A 17,994-nucleotide genomic window follows, 5' to 3' on the forward strand; every position below is an offset into this window, starting at 1 on the left:
AGAATAGATGTGAATTTTGGATTTTAAAATAGATGAATAACAACTATTTTATAGTAAAGTTATTGAAATGGAAATGTAAAGAAATAGCTAATAATTTGTGTTTCAGAATCTTCCCAGTAATCTACTTCATGGAACCCCACAGGCTGTGCTATCTAATTTTTGTCGTTTTGAGGTTTCTCTTGATTAACATTTTTTCCTTTTGATTACAGAATTTATAATTTAACATATCTAAGAGTGTGTATGGAATGTATATATGTATATATACATATAATGCTCCATAGCTTGTGTTGTTCCATACTTATGCATACTCCTAACGTGTGAAGACATTCAAAGGACCATGTTTCTGGAAGTAGAATTGCTGAGTCAAAAAGTAGGTTCAGAGCCAGGATGGCAGTGTGCACTTGAAGTTCTAGCTACTCAGAGGGCTGAGGCAGGAGTATTCCTTAAGCCTACAAGTTGGAGTCCAGCCTGAGCAACATAGTGAGACATCATCTCAAAAACAAACAACAAAACCCCAAAATGTAGGTTCATTTCTACCTTTTATTGATATCGTCTAATTGCCATATGTAGAGATTGTACCAATTTATACCCTGCCTTCCTTCTTCCCTCCCTCTCTCCCCTGGGCTAGCATATGAAGGCATCTGTTCCCCACAACCTTACCAACCTTGAGAGTGTGTTATCAGACTGTCTGGACTTTGTTCATTTGACAGGCAAAAACTGGTATGAGTGTAATTTTAATTTGTGCTTCTTTTGTTACACCTGGGAGCAGGGATTTTGAAAAGATGCTTAAATGCCATTTGTATTTCCTATTGTGTGGTGTGGACCATCTGTTCAAATAGATCATCCACTTGGTCTGTTTGTAATGAACCGTAGGAGCTCTTTAATTAGGAGGATTGGCCCCTTTGCAATGACACCAGTAACGAATATTTTGTCTCAGTTTGTCATTTGTCCTTTGACTATCTTTATGGTGTTTTTTGTCATGCAGACATTTTTGTTATTAGTCACATTTATCAGTCTTTTCTTTATGGCTTCTAAATATTGTGTCATATTTAGAAAGATTTTTTAAAATTAAAATTATGAATTATTCATGTTTTAATACTTTGTGGTTTTATTTTTCTTCATGTAAATTTTTGATCAATTTGGAATTTATTCTGGTACATTGTGTGCAATGGGGATCTGACTTAATTTTCTTTTCCAGTTGGCTACCCAGCTAAAAGTTTCAATAATGTTTGTTTTCCCTGTGATTTAATATACCAGGTTCGTCTTACATATATGAAATTTCCATATATATTTACTTCTGTTTCTCAATATTCTATTTTATTCTATTGGTCTATCTGCCTGTTTTGCATGATTTGAGTTACTAAGGCCTTATCACACATTTTTTTTAAAAAAATTTTAAATAGAAATTTGCCCTTTTTATTTTTCTTCAAATTTTTTTAAGTTCAGGGGTACATGTGCAGGATGTGCATGTTTGTTACATAGATAGATGTGGGCCATGGTGGTTTGCTGTACAGATCATCTCATCATCTAGGTATTGAGCCCAGCATCCATTAGCTATTCTTCCTGATGCTTTCCCTCCCTACAACCCTCTACTGACAGGCTCCAATGTGTGTTGTTCTTCACCATATGTCCATATGTTCTCATCATTCAGCTCCCACCTATAAGTGAGAATATGCAGTGTTTTTCTTTTCTATTCCTGCATTAGTTTGCTAAGGATAATGGCTTCCAACTCCATCCATGTCCCTGCAAAGAACATGATCTCATTCCTTTTTGTGGCTGCATAGTATTCCATGGTGTATATGTACTACATTTTCTTTATCCAGTCTATCATTGATAGGCATTTGGGTTGATTCCATGTCTTTGCTAATGTAAATAGTGCCGCAGTGAACATAGGCATGCATGTATCTTTATAACAGAATGATTTATATTCCTTTGGGTGTATACCCAGTAATGGAACTGCAGGGTTGATTGGTATTTCTGCATTTAGGTCCTTGAGGAATTGCCACACTGTCTTCCACAATGGTTGAACTAATTTACACTTTTACCAACAGTGTAAAAGTGTTCCTTGTTCTCTGCAACCTTGCCAGCATCTATTGTTTTCTGACTTTTTAATAATCACCATTCTGACTGATGTGAGATAGTATCCCACTGTGGTTTGATTTGCATTTCTCTAATGATCAGTGATTTTGAGACTTTTTTCATGTTTGTTGGCCACATGTATGTCTTATTTTGAGAAGTGTCTGTGCATGTCCTTTGCCTACCTTTAAATGGGGTTATTTGTTTTTGTTTTTTGTAAATTTGCTTATGTTCCTCGTAGACTCTGGATATTAGACCTTTGTCAGATAGATAGATTGCCCATTCTGTAGGTTGTTCACTCTGATAATAGTATCTTTTGCTGTCCAGAAGCTCCTCAGTTTAATTAGATCCCATTTGTCAAATTTTGCTTTTGTTGCAGTCACTTTGGGCATCTTTATTATAAAATATTTGCTCATGCCTATGTCCTGAATGGTATTGCCTAGATTTTCTTCCAAGGTTTTTATAATTTTGGGTTTTATATTTAAATCTTTAATCCATCTTGAATTAATTTTTGTATATGGTGTAAAGAAGGGGTCTAGTTTCAATTTTCTGCCTATAGCTAGCCAGCTCTCCCAGCACCATTTATTAAATCAGGAGTCCTTTCCCCATTGCTTGTTTTTGTCAGGTTTGTTAAAGATCAGATACTTGTAAGTGTGCAGTCTTATTTCTGACTTCTTTATTGAGTTCCATTGGTCTATGTGACTGTTCTTGTACCAGTACCATGCTGTTTTAGTTACTATAGCCTTGTAGTATAGTTTGAAGTCAGGTAGTGTGATGCTTCCAGCATTGTTCCTTTTGCTTAGGATTGTCTTGGCTATCTGGGCTCTTTTTTGGTTCCATATGAATTTCAAAATAGTTTTTTTTTTCTAATTCTGTAAAGAATGGTAATGAGAGTTTAATGTGAAAAGCATTGAATCTATACATTATTTGGTGCAGTATGACCATTCTCTGATGGTTTGCTTGTGTTTTTGTCAGTAGTGATATCCCCTTTGTCATTTCTGATTGAGTTTATTTGATTCTTCTAACTTCTTTATTAGTCTAGCTAGTGGTCTATCTATTTTATTAATTTGTTCAAAATACTAGCTCCTGGATTCATTGATTTTTTGAAAGGTTTTTCATGTCTCTGCCTCCTTCAGTTCAGCTCTGATCTTAGTTTTTTCTTGTATTCTGCTAGCTTTGGGAGTTTATTGCTCTTGGTTCTCTTGTTCTTTTGGTTGAGATGTTAGGTGTTAACTTCAGATCTTTCTGCTTTTTGATGTGGGCATGTAGTGCTATAAATTTTCCTCTTAACAATGCTTTAGCTGTGTCACAGAGATTCTGGTACATCTTCTCTTTGTTCTCATTAGTTTCAAAGAACTTCTTGATTTATGCCTTAATTTCATTATTTACCCAAGACTCATTCAGGAGGGGGTTGTTCAGTTTCCTGTAGTTTTAAGTGAATTTCTTAATCTTGAATTCTAATTTGATTGCTCTGTAGTCTGAGAGACTGTTATGAATTTAGTTCCTTTGCATTTGCTGAGGAATGTTTTTCTTCCAAATATGTGATCAATTTTAGAGTAAGTGTCACGTAGTGTTGAGAAGAATGTGTATTTTGTTGTTTTTGGGTGGAGAGTTCTGTAGATATCTCTCAGGTCTACTTGATCTAGAGCTGAGTTTAGGCCCTAAATATCTTTGCTAATTTTCTGTCTTGATGATTTGTCTAATATTATCAGTGAAGGCATAAAGTCTCCTAGTATTATTGTGTGGGAGTCTAAGTCTCTTTGTAGGTCTCTAAGAACTTGCTTTATGAATCTGGGTGCTCCTGTATTGGATGCATATATATTTTGGGATAGTTAGCTCTTATTGTTGAATTGAACCCTTTACCATTATGTAATGCCCTTCTTTGTCTTTTTTTAATCTTTGTTGGTTGAAAGTCTTTTTTTTTTTCCAGAAACTAGGATTGCAACCCCTGATTTTTTTCTGCTTTCCATTTGCTTGGTAAATTTTTCTTCATCCATTAATTTTGAGCTTGTGTGTCTTTGTACATGACACAGGTCTCTTGAAGACAACATACTGATGGGTCTTGGCTTTTTATCCAGCTTGCCAATCTTGCCACACATCTTATTGTCTGAAAAGATCATACTTCCCTGGGTTTAGAGTTTTCCTATTTTTGTTTCTTTTTATATATGAATTTTAAAATCACTTGTTGGCATTGTTATTTGGATTATGTTTAATGTATGAATTAACATAAGTAGAATTGATTTTGTTATGATATTGTCTTCTATTAAAAAACATGGCACACATTTCTATTTGTCCAAGTCTTCTCTTGTGTTCTTTAGATGTACATAGATGAAAGCTTTTTCATCTAAGTTCTGTAAATTTAAAAAATGTATTCTAACCTATATTTTTATTTTGTTTCATTTCTTTTGCAAGTGGGATAGTTTCCTTCATGCATTTTCTAACTGGTTTTTAATGTATCTTTATAAAAGCTATTGATTTATTGTGTTTCCTTTGTTGAATCTCTTATTTTTGTAGGAGTTGTTAGTTGATTGTCTTGGGGGCTTCCAGGTGTACAATCATATTATTGTTAGCTATAATGCAGTATATAGTAGCTCAAAATGACAGCTGTTTATTATTGTTTGTGCATCTGTGCATGACTGGGAGGACCTTCTGGTCCTAACTCATTTATGTATTTTAGTCAGCCGTGAATTGGATAGACAGTTCCTTTGACCTTGGTTGGATTCCCTCATATTTGAGGGTTGCCTAGAGGTAGGTTGGTGTAGGATGACTATGGCCAAGACAAGTGAGCTGTTCTTACATATCTCTTACTTTATATTACTCCCAAGCAGGGTAGTGTAGGCATATTTTTAGCTTAACTCAGGGATATTCCCATGAACATCACAGGATATGATACCTTTTTTTCATTAGCATTCACGTGGGGCAAGACAGATAGAAAAATGCATAAGCACTTAACTCAAGTGTTTGCTTTTCTCAGGTCTACCAATATTTTAATGGCCAAAGCATGTTCCATTGGCTAAGCCCAGATTTAAGAAGTAGGAAAATAGACCCTGCCTCTTAAATGAGAACTGGAGTGTCAAAGGGCAAGAGTCAAGAAGAGATGAAGCACAGGTGTCATCAATAAATCAACCTGCTATGTGCATCTGCAAATAGTAATAGTGTTACTTGTTCCTTTCCAATTTTGATGTCTCTAATTTTTTCCCTTGTTTTATTGTACTGGCTAATACCACCAGAACAATATTCAACAACAACCTCTTGTGGTTGTTGCTTTCAAAGATACAGCTTTTGGATTTATTAGTTACTAGTTTTTCTGTTTTCTGATTACTTTTTTTAAAGAAAAATTTATTCTTTTTTCTTTAATTTAATGTGTTATTTTTTCCCTAGCTTCTTTAGTCAGCTGCTGTAGCAATTGCTGTTGACACCCAAGATCCCTTTACTTCAACCCCCAAATGAACATTTCTCCTTTGAATTGTCATTGATTATGGGAGTTAACTTCTCTGAAAATACCTGAGGTTATGCTTTCTCCTTGGGAGTACCTTGCAATAAATGACTAACTAAGAGAGTGGGACAACTCTGTGATGCCATTTATTTTCCAGAGCTCGCCATGGAATCAGGCTGAGGCTAAACTTTATCTGAACTTACATCTTTGCAAGCTCCCAGGTGGCCTATGTGCTCTAAAGGCCCGCTGTCCACACTGATGCCTGCCATCCTACTATACACCCATACCGCCAGTTGCTGATGGTTTGCTTCCCAACCTGCATTTGTAAGGATGGTTTGCTGTTATCCCAGAAACTCCAGAACAACTCTGGCCTGGCCGAATCAGTTAACCTCTCTGCTGTTTGGTGGGCTGAACCATATCTTTTCTAGTGAGATCTGTATCTCTTCCAACTTTCTCCCTTTTTTAGGTGCTCTCTCTCAGTGTGAGGTTACCATATGGAGTTTCCCTATATCTTAAAATGATTATTTTATCATAGTAATACTTGGTATTAAACTTTATCTGTTTAACTTATTGCATGATTTCTATCTTCTGATTGGTCCTAGACTGCTACATCTTACGATTTATCAGATTTTGTTTTATATATTTTGAGGCTTTGTTGTTTGGTATGTACACATTTAGGATTGTTATGTCTTCTTTGTGGATTGGTCCTTTTATAATTATAATGTCTTTTGCTGTCTTTAGTGATGTTCTTTTTTCTGACATCTACCCTATCCGATATAAATATACTGACTTCTATGTTTTCTGATTAGCATTCACATGGCTTAACTTTTTTCATCTTTTAGCTTTCAACTTGCCTATGTCATTATATTTGAAATGGATTTCTTGCAGATAGCATATTTTTATACTTTAAAAAAATTCATTCTGCCAATCTTTGTCTTTTAATTGTGGTATTTAAGCCATTTAAATTTAGGGTAATTATTGATATGTCAATGTTTAAATCTGCCACTTTATTATTTGTTTCTTCTGTTTCTCATTTATCTATTTTTTTTTTTGTTTTCTTACCTTCCTGTGGGTTATTTGAACATTATTTTAGGATACCATCTTGACTTATTTATTGTGTTTTAGAGTATATCACATTCTATATTTTCTTAGTGGTTGCTTGAGGTATTACAGTACATACATAACTTATCATAGTTTACTAGTGTTGTCCTACCACTTGAGTGAAGTATAGAAACCTAACTTTCATTTAGGTCCCTTTACTCTTCCAATTTTAAAATATAATTTTTCAGTCCTTTGTTAAAAATTTGAGACAGAGTCTCACTCTGTCACTCAGGCTGGAGTGCAGTCGTGTGATCTTGGCTCACTGCAACCTCTGCCTCCTGGGCTCAAGCAATCCTCCTACCTCAGCCTCCCAAGTAGCTGGGACTACACATGCACACCACCACATCCAGCTGATTTTTTTGTACTTTTAGTAGAGATAGGATTTTGCCACATTGCCCAGGCTGGTCTCAAACTTTTGGGCTCAAGCAATGTGTCCACCTCAGCCTCCTACAGTGCTTGGATTATAGGCATGAGTCACTGCCCCTGGCCAAATTGTTTGAAGTATTTCTTCAACCTACACAGAGCACCACATCAGATGGTTTTATAATTTTTGCTTTAGACATTAAATATTATTTCAAAAAGTCATGAATGAAAAAAATCACTAATTAAATGGTGGGATATTCTATGTTCATGGAGAGGAAAGTCAATATTGTTAAGATGTCAGTTCTGTACAACTTGATCTATAGATTAAATGTCATCGCAATCAAAATCAGAGCAAGTTATTTTACGGATATCAACAAACTGATTTTAAAGCCTAGTAGGAGAGGCAAAAGACTTATAATAGCCAATACAAAACTGAAGAAGAAGCACAAAGTTGGAGGACTGCCACTACTGGTTTCATGACTTACTACAACTCTACAGTAATTAAGACAGTATAGTGTTGATGAAAGAACAGACAAATAGATAAATGAAACAGAATAGAAAGTCCAGAAATGGACTCGCATAAATATAATCAACTGACCTTTGAAAAAGGAGCAAAAACAATATAATGGAGAAAAGATAGCTTTTTCAACCAATGCAGCTATAACAACAGGACATCAGCATACAAAAAACCCCCACATAAATCTACACATAAACCTTACACCCTTCACAAAAAGTAACTCAAAATGGATCACAGGCCTAAATGTAAAATGTAAAACCGTAAAACTCCTAGAAGATCTAGAAGAAAGTCCATATGACTTTGTATTTGGTAATGACTTTTTAGATACAACACCAAAGCCATGATCTATGAAAGAAATAATTGATAAATTAAATTTTATTAAAATGAAAATTCTCTGCTCTGTGAAAAACAATGTCAAAAGGATAAAAAGACAAGCCATGGATTGTGAGATACATCTAATAAAAGACTGTTATTCAAAATATACGAATAACATTTTAAACTCAACAATAAGAAAACAACTTTATCAAAAAATGGGCCTCATCAAAAAATGGGCCAAAGACCTTAACAGACACCTCACCAAAGGGGATATATAACAGGCAAATGAGCATATTAAAAATGCTTAACATCATATGTCATTAGGGCAACACACATTAAAACAACGATGAGGTGCCATTACATGTTTGTTAGAATGGCCAAAATCCAAAACACTGACAACACTAAATGCTGACAACAAGAAGTCTTATTCATTGCTGGTAAGAATGCAAAATGGTATAGCTATTTTGGAAGACAGTTTGGTGATTTCTTACCACATGGTTCAGTAATCATTTTCCTTGGTATTTACCCAAAGGAATGGAAAACTTGTTTGCACACAGAAACCTGCACATGGATATTTGTAGCAATTCTATTCATAATTTCCCAAACTTAGAAGTAACCAAGATGTCAATCAGTAGTTGAATGGATAAATAAATAAATGGCAGTACCCCCAGGAAATGGAATATTATTTAGGGCTAAAAAGAAATGAGGTATCAAGCCATGAAAAAAACATGGAGACTTAAAGGTATTTACTAAGTGAAAAAAGACAATCCAAAAGCCTACATACTGCGTTATTTCAACTGTATGACATCTTAGACAAGGCAAAACTATGGAGACAGTAAAAAGATCAGTGGCTGCCAGGGGTTGGGGGAGGCATGGCACAGAGGATTTTTAGGGCAGTGAAGCTACTCTGTACGATACTACAGTAGTAGATACATGTCATTATAAATTTATCCAGACCCACAGAATGTACAATTCCAAGAGTGAACCCTAATGCAAAGTATGAACTTGGGTGATAATGATGGGTAATGTATGTTCATCAGCGGTAATAAATATACCACTCTGGTGGGGGATTTTGATAGTAAGGGAGGCTATGCACAAGTTGGGGCGGGAACATATGGGAAATCTCTGTACCTTCTACTCAGTTTTGCAGTGAGCCTAAAATTGCTCTAAAAACAGTCTATTAAAAACGCATAATAAGTAATCTAGTTTACAATGTTTTTACTCATTCTTATGTTCTTTCTTTTCTGAAAGTTCTATCCTTCTTCTCCTATCATTTCCTGTCTGTTTAGAGAACTACCTTTAGCCATTCTTTAAAAGTCACCTTGCTGGCAAACATTCTCTTAGATTTTTTTTGCCTGAGAAGGTTTTTATTCTTCTTTTCTTCATTCCTGAAGGATATCTTCACTTAATATAAAATTTGCCATTGACAGTTATTTTGTCTCAGTATCTGAAAAATGTTGAGCTACTTATTTCTGGCCTCTATAGTTTCCAGTGAGAAATCTGTTGTCATTCCAATTGGTTTTTCCCTATAAGTAATGCATCATTTCTCTCTAGCTGCTTTCAAGAGTTTTTCCCTGGCTTTAGTTTTCAGAAATTTAATTATGATGTTTCTTGACCTGGGCTTGTTTGCGATTAGCTAATTATTTGCTTATCTTACTGAACCTGTAGGTTCATTATGTCTTTTACCAGAAGGGGAAGTGTTTAACTATTATATCTTATACTACTTTTCCAATCTCTCTCTTTTTGTCTTCTGAAACTGAATATATGCATGTTGGCTCTGTTGCTATTGTCTCAAATATTCCTGAGAAGTAGTTACCTTATTTTTCAGTCTATATTTTCTTTGTTGTTCAGATTGGACAAATTCTATTGATTTGTGTTCTAGTCTGTAATAAAATATCTTAGATCATGTTGCCTTTAAATAACAAATTTGTTGTTCATGTTCTGGAGGCTGGGAAGTCCAAGATCAAGGTACCAGAAGCTTTAGTGTCTGGTGAGTGTTTTGATTTCCAGTTCATAAATGGTGCCTTCTTGCCATGTCCTAACATAGTGGGAGGAGCAAGGCAGCTTTCTGAGACCTCTTTTGTAAGGATGTAAATCTCATTCATAAGGGTGAAGTACTCATGACCTAATCATCTCCGAGAGTCCCTACTTTCTAATATAATCACCTTGGTGATTAGGATTCAACATATGAATTTTGAAGGACTTACATTTAGACCACAGCAATCTGTCATCAGGTTTACTAACTCTATTCTGTCACTATTCTATTCACTGATTCTGTCACCATTCCATCATCTATGCTGTATTCTTGACTTCATCCAGTGAGATTTAAAAAATTTGGTTAAGCCAGATTTTAAGCCAATTTGGTTATGCCAGGAGATGAGCAGCCTTGTGGTGAACATACTTAACAATTACTCCATTAATTCAAAGGTGTGGTTTTCATATTTTTCAGTTCTACAATTTCCATTTTCTTCTTTTCTATTAACTTTTACTTCTTTGGTACAATTTTCTGTTTTTTCCCCCATTTATTTCAAGAGAAATGATAATTGCTTATTGAAGCATTGTTGTGATGGTTGCTTTAAAATCTTTATCAGATAATTCCAATGTCTGATTAATCTTGGTGTTGGTATCTGTTGATTTCTTTATTATTCATGTTGTGATGTTCCTTTTTGCTGTGCTGGTTCCTAGTAAAGTCTTTGTATGTGTTCTGCTGGTTCTTGGTATGATGTGCAATTTTTTATTGTGTCCTGGACATTTTGGACATTTTATTATGTGGCTCGAGATTGATTGAATATTTTTTAGCAGGGAATCCCTTGTTGAGTTATATTGGGATGTTCAGATAGCCATGTATATTCAGCTTCCTGTTGAGCTGACTTACAGTTGTTGAAAATGTGTGGAGTAGAAGTTCAGCTCCCCTCTTTGGCCTGCTGACACCTACTCAACTGAAGTAGGGCTTTGAATCTCACTGCCTCAGTTGCCTTCAAATGAGGATGTGAGATCATCCCCTCCCCACTGGGCTGAGCTGCCACCAGGAAGGGGGAAGTTGAAGGCTGACCCACATCACTTTTTGTTACCAGTTTGGGATGGAAGCTCAGTTCTCTTCTGGGCACTAATGACATCAGGGAAGGAGAGGAGTGAATCAAGTGCCAACTGACCCTTTGTCCTATCACCTCCTTTTTCCTTGTCAATACCAAGAAGGGGTAGAGTCTCAGCTTCCCATTGGATCCTGCTGATGGGGTGTTGGTGTGAAGCAGGGTGTGACTAGACTTACCTCGCATCTCCTTGCTAGGCCTTGTTGTTGCTGGGTACAGATGGCCACCACTGGACTCCACTAATGTTACCCTGGCACCACCTGCTTTTGCTGGGCAGGAGATAGAAGATCAGCTCCCTACTTCGCCCACCAAGGTGTGCACCAGGTAGGGAACTCAGACACTCTATCTGCTCTGCAAGTCAAGAGGTGGAAGATGAACTCCCCTTTCAGCCTTGTAGAGAGGAATTGGAGCATCCCCTCCTGCTTTTGGAGGATTATAGGGTAGAGAGGAAGAGCAATGTCCCACTGAAACTGAAGGAGAGGAAGATGGGTGTGTTTTGCTCTGGTGTTTTTCTGTTGTGGGGTGGGTATCTCCAAGAAGGTTTTCTATTGTTAAGCCATCCTTTTCATATCCTCTAGCTCTGAAATCAAACCTGAGTGAAGTCTTCCAGGCTCAGGCTGTGCTTTGCATGAAACATTTTAGATGGCTAAGGAGAAACCTCTCCTTCCATGTCAGTTTAGGTTCATTGAGAAGTAGGGGCCAAGATGAGGTTAGATGTCAAGAAATTTAATGGGAGAAAACACCTGTGAATGATAAGTGGGCGGGAGCTAGACTGGTGGGGAGAACCCTCAGAACAAAGGCACTTGGGTCTGGCCTTCTTGAAAAGAGAGAGGGAGGAAAGGTTTGAGCCAGGAAAGGCTCAGACCACAGTGCAGCGATGACAAAGTCTCTGCAGGAAAGTGAGGGTCCCAGATCAGGTCATCTCCTGGGCAGGCATGGCCTGACTCTAGAAACTTGCGAAGCTCAACCATCATCAGCTGGGAGCAGCCAAGGGATGAGCAGCCTAGTGGTGAACATACTTAACAATTACTCTGTTAATTCAAAGGTGTGGTAGCTGGAGGCAGGTACTCTCAAAGGCAACCCTGAGTGGCAATTCTTACGGCCACCACAGTCCACTTCTTGTAACACACAGGTCACTCCCTCTCCCCCATCTCCCAAATACTGCTTTAAGTCATCTCAGACAATCTTCAATGCCCTGCAGAGCAGGAGGTGCTGCAGTCTTGTTTTAAGATGGTCTTGGCCGGGTGTGGGGGTTCATGCCTGTAATCCCAGCACTTTGGGAGGCCAAGGCAGGTGGATCACAAGGTTAGGAGTTCGAGACCAGCCTGGACAATGTGTGAAACCCTGTCTCTACTAAAAATACAAACAAAAATTAGATGGGTGTGGTGGCGGGCACCTGTAGTCCAGCTACTTGGGAGGCTGAGGCAGGAGAATCACTTGAACCCAGAAGGCAGAGGTTGCTGTGAGCTGAGATTGCACTACTGCACTCCAGCCTGGGCAACAGAGCAAGACTCCATCTCAAAAAAAAAAAAAGGTAGTTTTGTTTTGTCAGGAAATCCTTCCTTCTCTCCCTCCCTGTGCCTGGCTGTATTGAACACCCAGTCTGTGTAACACACACAGTGTGCACAGTATCAAACAAGTGTTACAATGGACACAGCTTCTCTAGATGAGCCTGGGATTGAAGCATCCACAGCTTCCTCTCAGTCACCAGCTATTGGCTGTCTTATTTCATATCTGTTCTTCACAGGTAAGATTTAAGTTTGGATGAAATGAGAGCTTTGACAGTTCAGAGAGTGAAGTTTACCATGGGTCTACCTCTGTTAAAATGTGCATTTCAGGATCTGGTGTCATTGTTATTTTGGTATCCTCATGTGTTTGTATATGTGTGTGTGAGAGAGAGACAGAGATTTTTTTCTTTACAACTTTCATTTTAGGTTTAGAGGGGATGTGTGCAGGTTTGTTACATGGGCAAATTGCACATTGTGGAGATTTGGTATACAGAGTATTTCGTCACCCTGGTAGTGGGCACAGAACTCATGATAGGTAGTTTTTTGACCCTCACCCTTCTCCTTCCCTCGTCCCTCAAGTAGGCCCCTGTGCCTATTATTTTCTTGTGTCTGTGTGTACTCAGTGTTTAGCTCCCACTTATAAGTAAGAACATGAAGTATTTGGTTTTCTGTTTCTGTGTTCATTTGCTTAGAGATTTTGTTTTGTTCACTTTTGTGACTTGCTAAGCCTGTTGATCTCATGCTGAGGGCAGCTGACAGACACCTCTCAGTGAGGAGAGTGTCTTCCTCAGGCCCTTTTTCTGTCCCACTCCCACTAACCTAATGAACCCTTCCCTTGACCCACACATTTACTTTTCCAATCTCACAGGCTAGGGAATAGGAGTATCAGCAGAAGTAATAAAATATTTGTTCACGAAACCAACATAATTTTAGGGATAAAGATAAATAGCTGGGAAATAGAAATAACTCATTTCAGGGGCTTGTAAGGCACTTTAGACTTAGCCGAAGTTTATGTCTCATTTGTCTAAAAATTATCATTCTAAATTATTATTTTAGTCAATTTGGCCTCATGAAAAAAGAAAAGAAAGAAAAAATACATGTTAGTGAGTTCCTTTGTATGTCAGTATCAGGAGCGATATATTTTAGCCAAGTTCATTCAGCTTCATGGCTTTCTTAACACTGGACATGGGAAAAAATATACCGCAGCAGGACCTGGTGGCTCACATCTGTAATCCCAGCACTTTGGGAGGCCAAGATGGGCTGATGGAGTTCAAAACTAGCCTGGGCAATGTGGTGAAACCCTGTCTCCACAAAAAATACAAAAACTGACCAGGCACAGTGGCTCACGCCTGTAATCCTAGCACTCTGAGAGGCTGAGGCAGGTGGATCACTTGAGGCCAGGAGTTTGAGACCAGCCTGGGCAACACGGCAAAACACCGTTTCTACTAAAGAAAAAAAATTACAAAAATTAGCCAGGTGTGGTGGTGCATGCCTGTAGTCCCAACTACTTAGGAGGCTGAGGCATGAGAGTCCCTTGAACCAGGAGGCGGATGTTGCAGTGAGCTGAGATTGTGCCACTGTACTCCAGCCTGGGCAATAGAGTGAGACTCTGTCTCAAAAACAAATAAACAAAAAACAACAACTAAACAAAACAAAAACTAGCTAGGCATGGCGGTGCCCACCTGTACTCCTGGCTATTTCTGAGGCTGAGATGGGAGGATGGCTTGAGACCCAGGAGGTTGAGGCTGCAGTGAGCTATGAACGTACCACTGCACTCCAGCCTGAGCAACCGGAGTGAGACCCTGTCTTAAAGTGAAAAAACAAACAAAAAACCTAACACCACTTCTCCTGTGAGACCCCCCTAGGGGAGGAGCCTGAACTGGGATAGCTGCAGCTTGGCCACAGGCTGAAGAGCTGATCCTCTCCTGCAGCAGCCCACTACCTCACTCCCTGCCCAGCATGTTCTGGGAGGGAGAGTCTGAGGACTGAGGGATGGGGCCCTCCCAGTTCAGAAGACCGCAGGGATGCCTTTCTTTGTGGAGTGTAGATTGGAGCTAGTGGGGGCCTGGGATCCACACTTGAAAGGAGATCCTTCCCACTCCCTGACAGCCCCACCAGTCTTTGGTAGGTTGTCTAAGGAGACAAGGACCAAGCCTGGAATCTTCTCAGGAAGGAATTCCAGGCAGAGCCTTGGCACAACCTGCACTGGGGTACTGCAGCCACCTCCATGCTGATGAGGGCACTACAGTGTCAGCTGAGCTGGGGAGCGTAGGGAAGGATGTTCACTTGGCACAGGACAACTCCCACACGGCAGAGTGGAGTGTGCTTCCAAAGTGTAAAAAATCATTTCATACCAAGCAGTTGGCAGATATTTTCAAGCTAGGAAATTGTCTCTTGATGGAACATCCATTTAGAGCTGTGAACACAACCAAACACACACACACACACACACACACACACACACACACACACACACACCCAACCCTCTTTGCTGCCAACCACTCTCTCTATCAGAGTCACCTCCAAGTACATTCGGTGTGGGGCTGTTTAAAGGTGAAATCTTGGCCTGTGGCCAGTTTCTTGCTTCCTTAATCAGCCCAACATGTCTGTGGCTTAACTTAGTGTCAATACTCAAGACCCGGATGTGAGAGCTGATCCCTTAATGAGGCTTGCTAATTGCATCCTGACCTGCTGAGTCTGAAGGATTAGCCTCTGTAATCTCACTCCTGATGAAGCGTGTTGAGCTCTGGATCCAATTATATTCCCATTTTCCTGGCTTGCTTAGTGGCCTTAGGCAGCCTGGACAACTCTCTGTCCTGGGTGATTAGATATAATTCCTCCAGGAGGCACAGGATTGGCCCTTGACGATCCCTCCAGTTCATTTCTGTGAATTATCTCAGCCTGTTTGGCACCTCTCTCAGTGTGAATTCGCAAAAGCCAATAAACCTGAAGGAAATGAAACTGGCCGTCAGTGCGGCAAGCTCATCTCACTGGGCAGATATCATGAGACTCAGCGGCACATCTGTGTTTGAAGGCTCTCAAATTCCACCCTGTAAACAGCTGGAGGAGCTGTCCACATCCAGTAATTCTAGAAGAAGTGTTACATGATTCATCCTGCCTCTTAATAAAACGATTGAGTCATGGCTGTCCTGCCTGCTCAGGGAGCATGCAAGGCCTGGCTGTGTTTTTTCCTGGGCCCCCCTTTTGTGTTGCTCTTCACTTTTGTGGATGACCCGATGAGCTCCGAGGCAGAACGCAGTGTGTAATGTGTAATGATGATGTTCTAGGGGACAAATGAGGAGGGAGTCTCATTCGCTCCAGGTCTCTATGGACAGTCTGCAGGCCAAGAGTAAGCCATTGAAATATTTCTACACTGTGTTTTTTCTCTGCCATCTGTAATAGGTTTGAGATGTTTCAATAATTTTAAAGGGAAGAAACAGTATGAGTCTGATTTCACAGTGTGCATGCACACACACACGGATACACACACACAGTGTCAGCACCATCATTGCTCTCAGTGCCGACTTCTCCTGCACTTGTTTCTAGTGACATCACCTTCGTGCACCTCAGCCAAGAGGTCTCTTGTTCCCCTGAAGTTTCCAGAATTGGATCCTGGGTTGGGGGAGTCACCAATTACCTCTATTTACAGATGCAGAGACAGAAGACCCAGGTCTTAACATGTACTTTGTGTCAGTGTCTTGTCCTGCATAGGGGACAGCTTCCTCAGGGATACTCATCCCTGGAAGCTGACAAGCTGACAGCCTGCACTGATCTTCACCTTAACAGACCGTGACAGTTCAAGTTGACTGAGTACATGCTCTGTGCCAGTCCCAGCACTAAGAACTTTAAATGGATGATGTCATTCAATATTCACAACATTCCTCATGGCATTCCCATTTTACAGATAAGTAAACTGAAGCTGAGTAATTGGCCTGAGGTTAGTTATACAATTAGTGAGTTGTAAATATAAATACTAGTGAACCAGGGATTCAAACCCAGGTGCTCTGCTTCCTGAGCCCACGTCAAACAGGTGGTGCTTGTCCCTGACTGCACGATAGAATCAGCCAGACAACTTTCAAAACTTCTGCTGTGAAGGCTTTTGCTCAGGCCAATCAAGGCAGCCTTTACATCTCCCAGGTGACTCACTGTGTCTGGGGTTGAGGACTGCTGCACTATGCCTCCTTCCCTGCACCCTATTTCCCCAAAATTGTTCCCATTAAGCATTTGGTCCCTACCATTCAGAGTTTGGGACTGGCTCATAGGGAAACTCTATCTCAACATTACCTTTCCCCAGGAAGGAGCTAGCTGGGCTGTTTTCAGTGTAGTGCAGGTTGGGGACATATATCTGGATAATGAAGGACCTACCCGTGACTCCTTCCCCCCACCACCCTACAACCATTCTCTCTCTCATGCAGAGCTCTGGTTTTTATCCCCATGATCCTCACAAGCAAGGAACATAGTTGCACCATCATTATCTAAACCAGTGGTTCTCAAAGTAAGGTCCGAGGACCACTTTGTGTCCCCAAGACCCTTTCAGGTGCTACCTGGAAAGTATATGTTCAACTATGTGCGTGTGAGACACTGGATATTTGTCATAAACCTCAACCAAAGCAACATATCACACAAAAGCAGATATGAAAGTGCAGCTATCTTTTATTGAGCCAGATGTTAGAATAATGTGAAACAATGCCATTCTTTTCATGGATTTTTTTGAAATTATTATTTTTCATAAAAATTATGCCATATACACTAATATAATTTTTTTAATTCCCAGTTTTAATTACTAATATGGTAAATTGATAGCTATAACCTGGACAAACAAAACCTCTTTGGAATCCTCAAAAAAGGTCCAGGGACCATAAAGTTTGAGAGTCACTGATTTAAATCATCCACTATTTTCTCAGGAAGCTCAATCTCAGCAGATCAGAGGGGAACTGGTAGAATATTGGTTGCTTTATATTTATATTACATATATTATGATTATTATTTTTATCAGAATTTTTGGTAATCTTAGTTTGAGGTGTTTTTATATCTAGAGAAATAGCAGGTAAGTGATCAGATCTAAAATGGAAGAATGTTCTAAGGTCAGCTCACCTTAAAAGGTGTTTGGGAATGGGAGGGAGGGTGGTTACTTTTCTACTCAGACCCTGAGCAAAGAAACAGCCTTTCCCAGGAAGCAATTACATTTAAGCCCTGAATGTGTTGTGTAAAAGGAGCTGAGCCAGGAATCTGCCAAGAAGCTGAAGCTGTCTGTCCTGTCCCAGTTTCAACCCACCCAGGCCCTGCGCTGTTGTCTGCCACTTCCAGTGCCAGCCCCAGAGAGTGCTGCATACTGTGACCACTGTACTCCACCACCCATCCCAGGACTGGCTCCTGACCAACGGACAGAGTCTGAGCTCTTGGCTCTGCCACCCTGGCCTTGGCTCCCCCTTGGCCCTCTGGCTTCTGTTTGTACTGGAACCCAGGCTTCTCCTAGTGGGCTGTGACAGGCTCCCCTGGCTCTTAGTCCTATGTGCTGTCTTTGGCAGGCATCCCTGTCCCAGCTCCAGCTCCCTGGACTTGGACACTGGCCACTTGGCCAGCACTTTC

The 17,994-nt window shown here is 39.8% G+C and overlaps 1 protein-coding gene across 1 annotated transcript in view; it reads left to right on the forward strand.

The window, feature by feature from the left end:
- The first annotated feature begins 9,713 nt into the window (after window positions 1–9,713).
- The window catches only part of LOC110567839 (uncharacterized), a 48,180-nt gene continuing 39,899 nt past the window's right edge, over window positions 9,714–17,994 (forward strand). Inside the window, exons 1-5 of the mRNA XM_064371648.1 lie at window positions 9,714–9,798; window positions 11,095–11,221; window positions 15,306–15,487; window positions 15,952–16,021; window positions 16,117–16,194. Of these exons, the coding sequence (XP_064227718.1) occupies window positions 9,714–9,798; window positions 11,095–11,221; window positions 15,306–15,487; window positions 15,952–16,021; window positions 16,117–16,194 (542 nt within the window). The remainder of the gene's footprint in view (window positions 9,799–11,094; window positions 11,222–15,305; window positions 15,488–15,951; window positions 16,022–16,116; window positions 16,195–17,994) is intronic.

Source organism: Aotus nancymaae, unplaced genomic scaffold (assembly GCF_030222135.1).
Source record: "Aotus nancymaae isolate 86718 unplaced genomic scaffold, 86718_ANA_hifiasm-v0.15.2.pri h1tg000155l, whole genome shotgun sequence".
NCBI lineage: Eukaryota > Metazoa > Chordata > Mammalia > Primates > Aotidae > Aotus > Aotus nancymaae.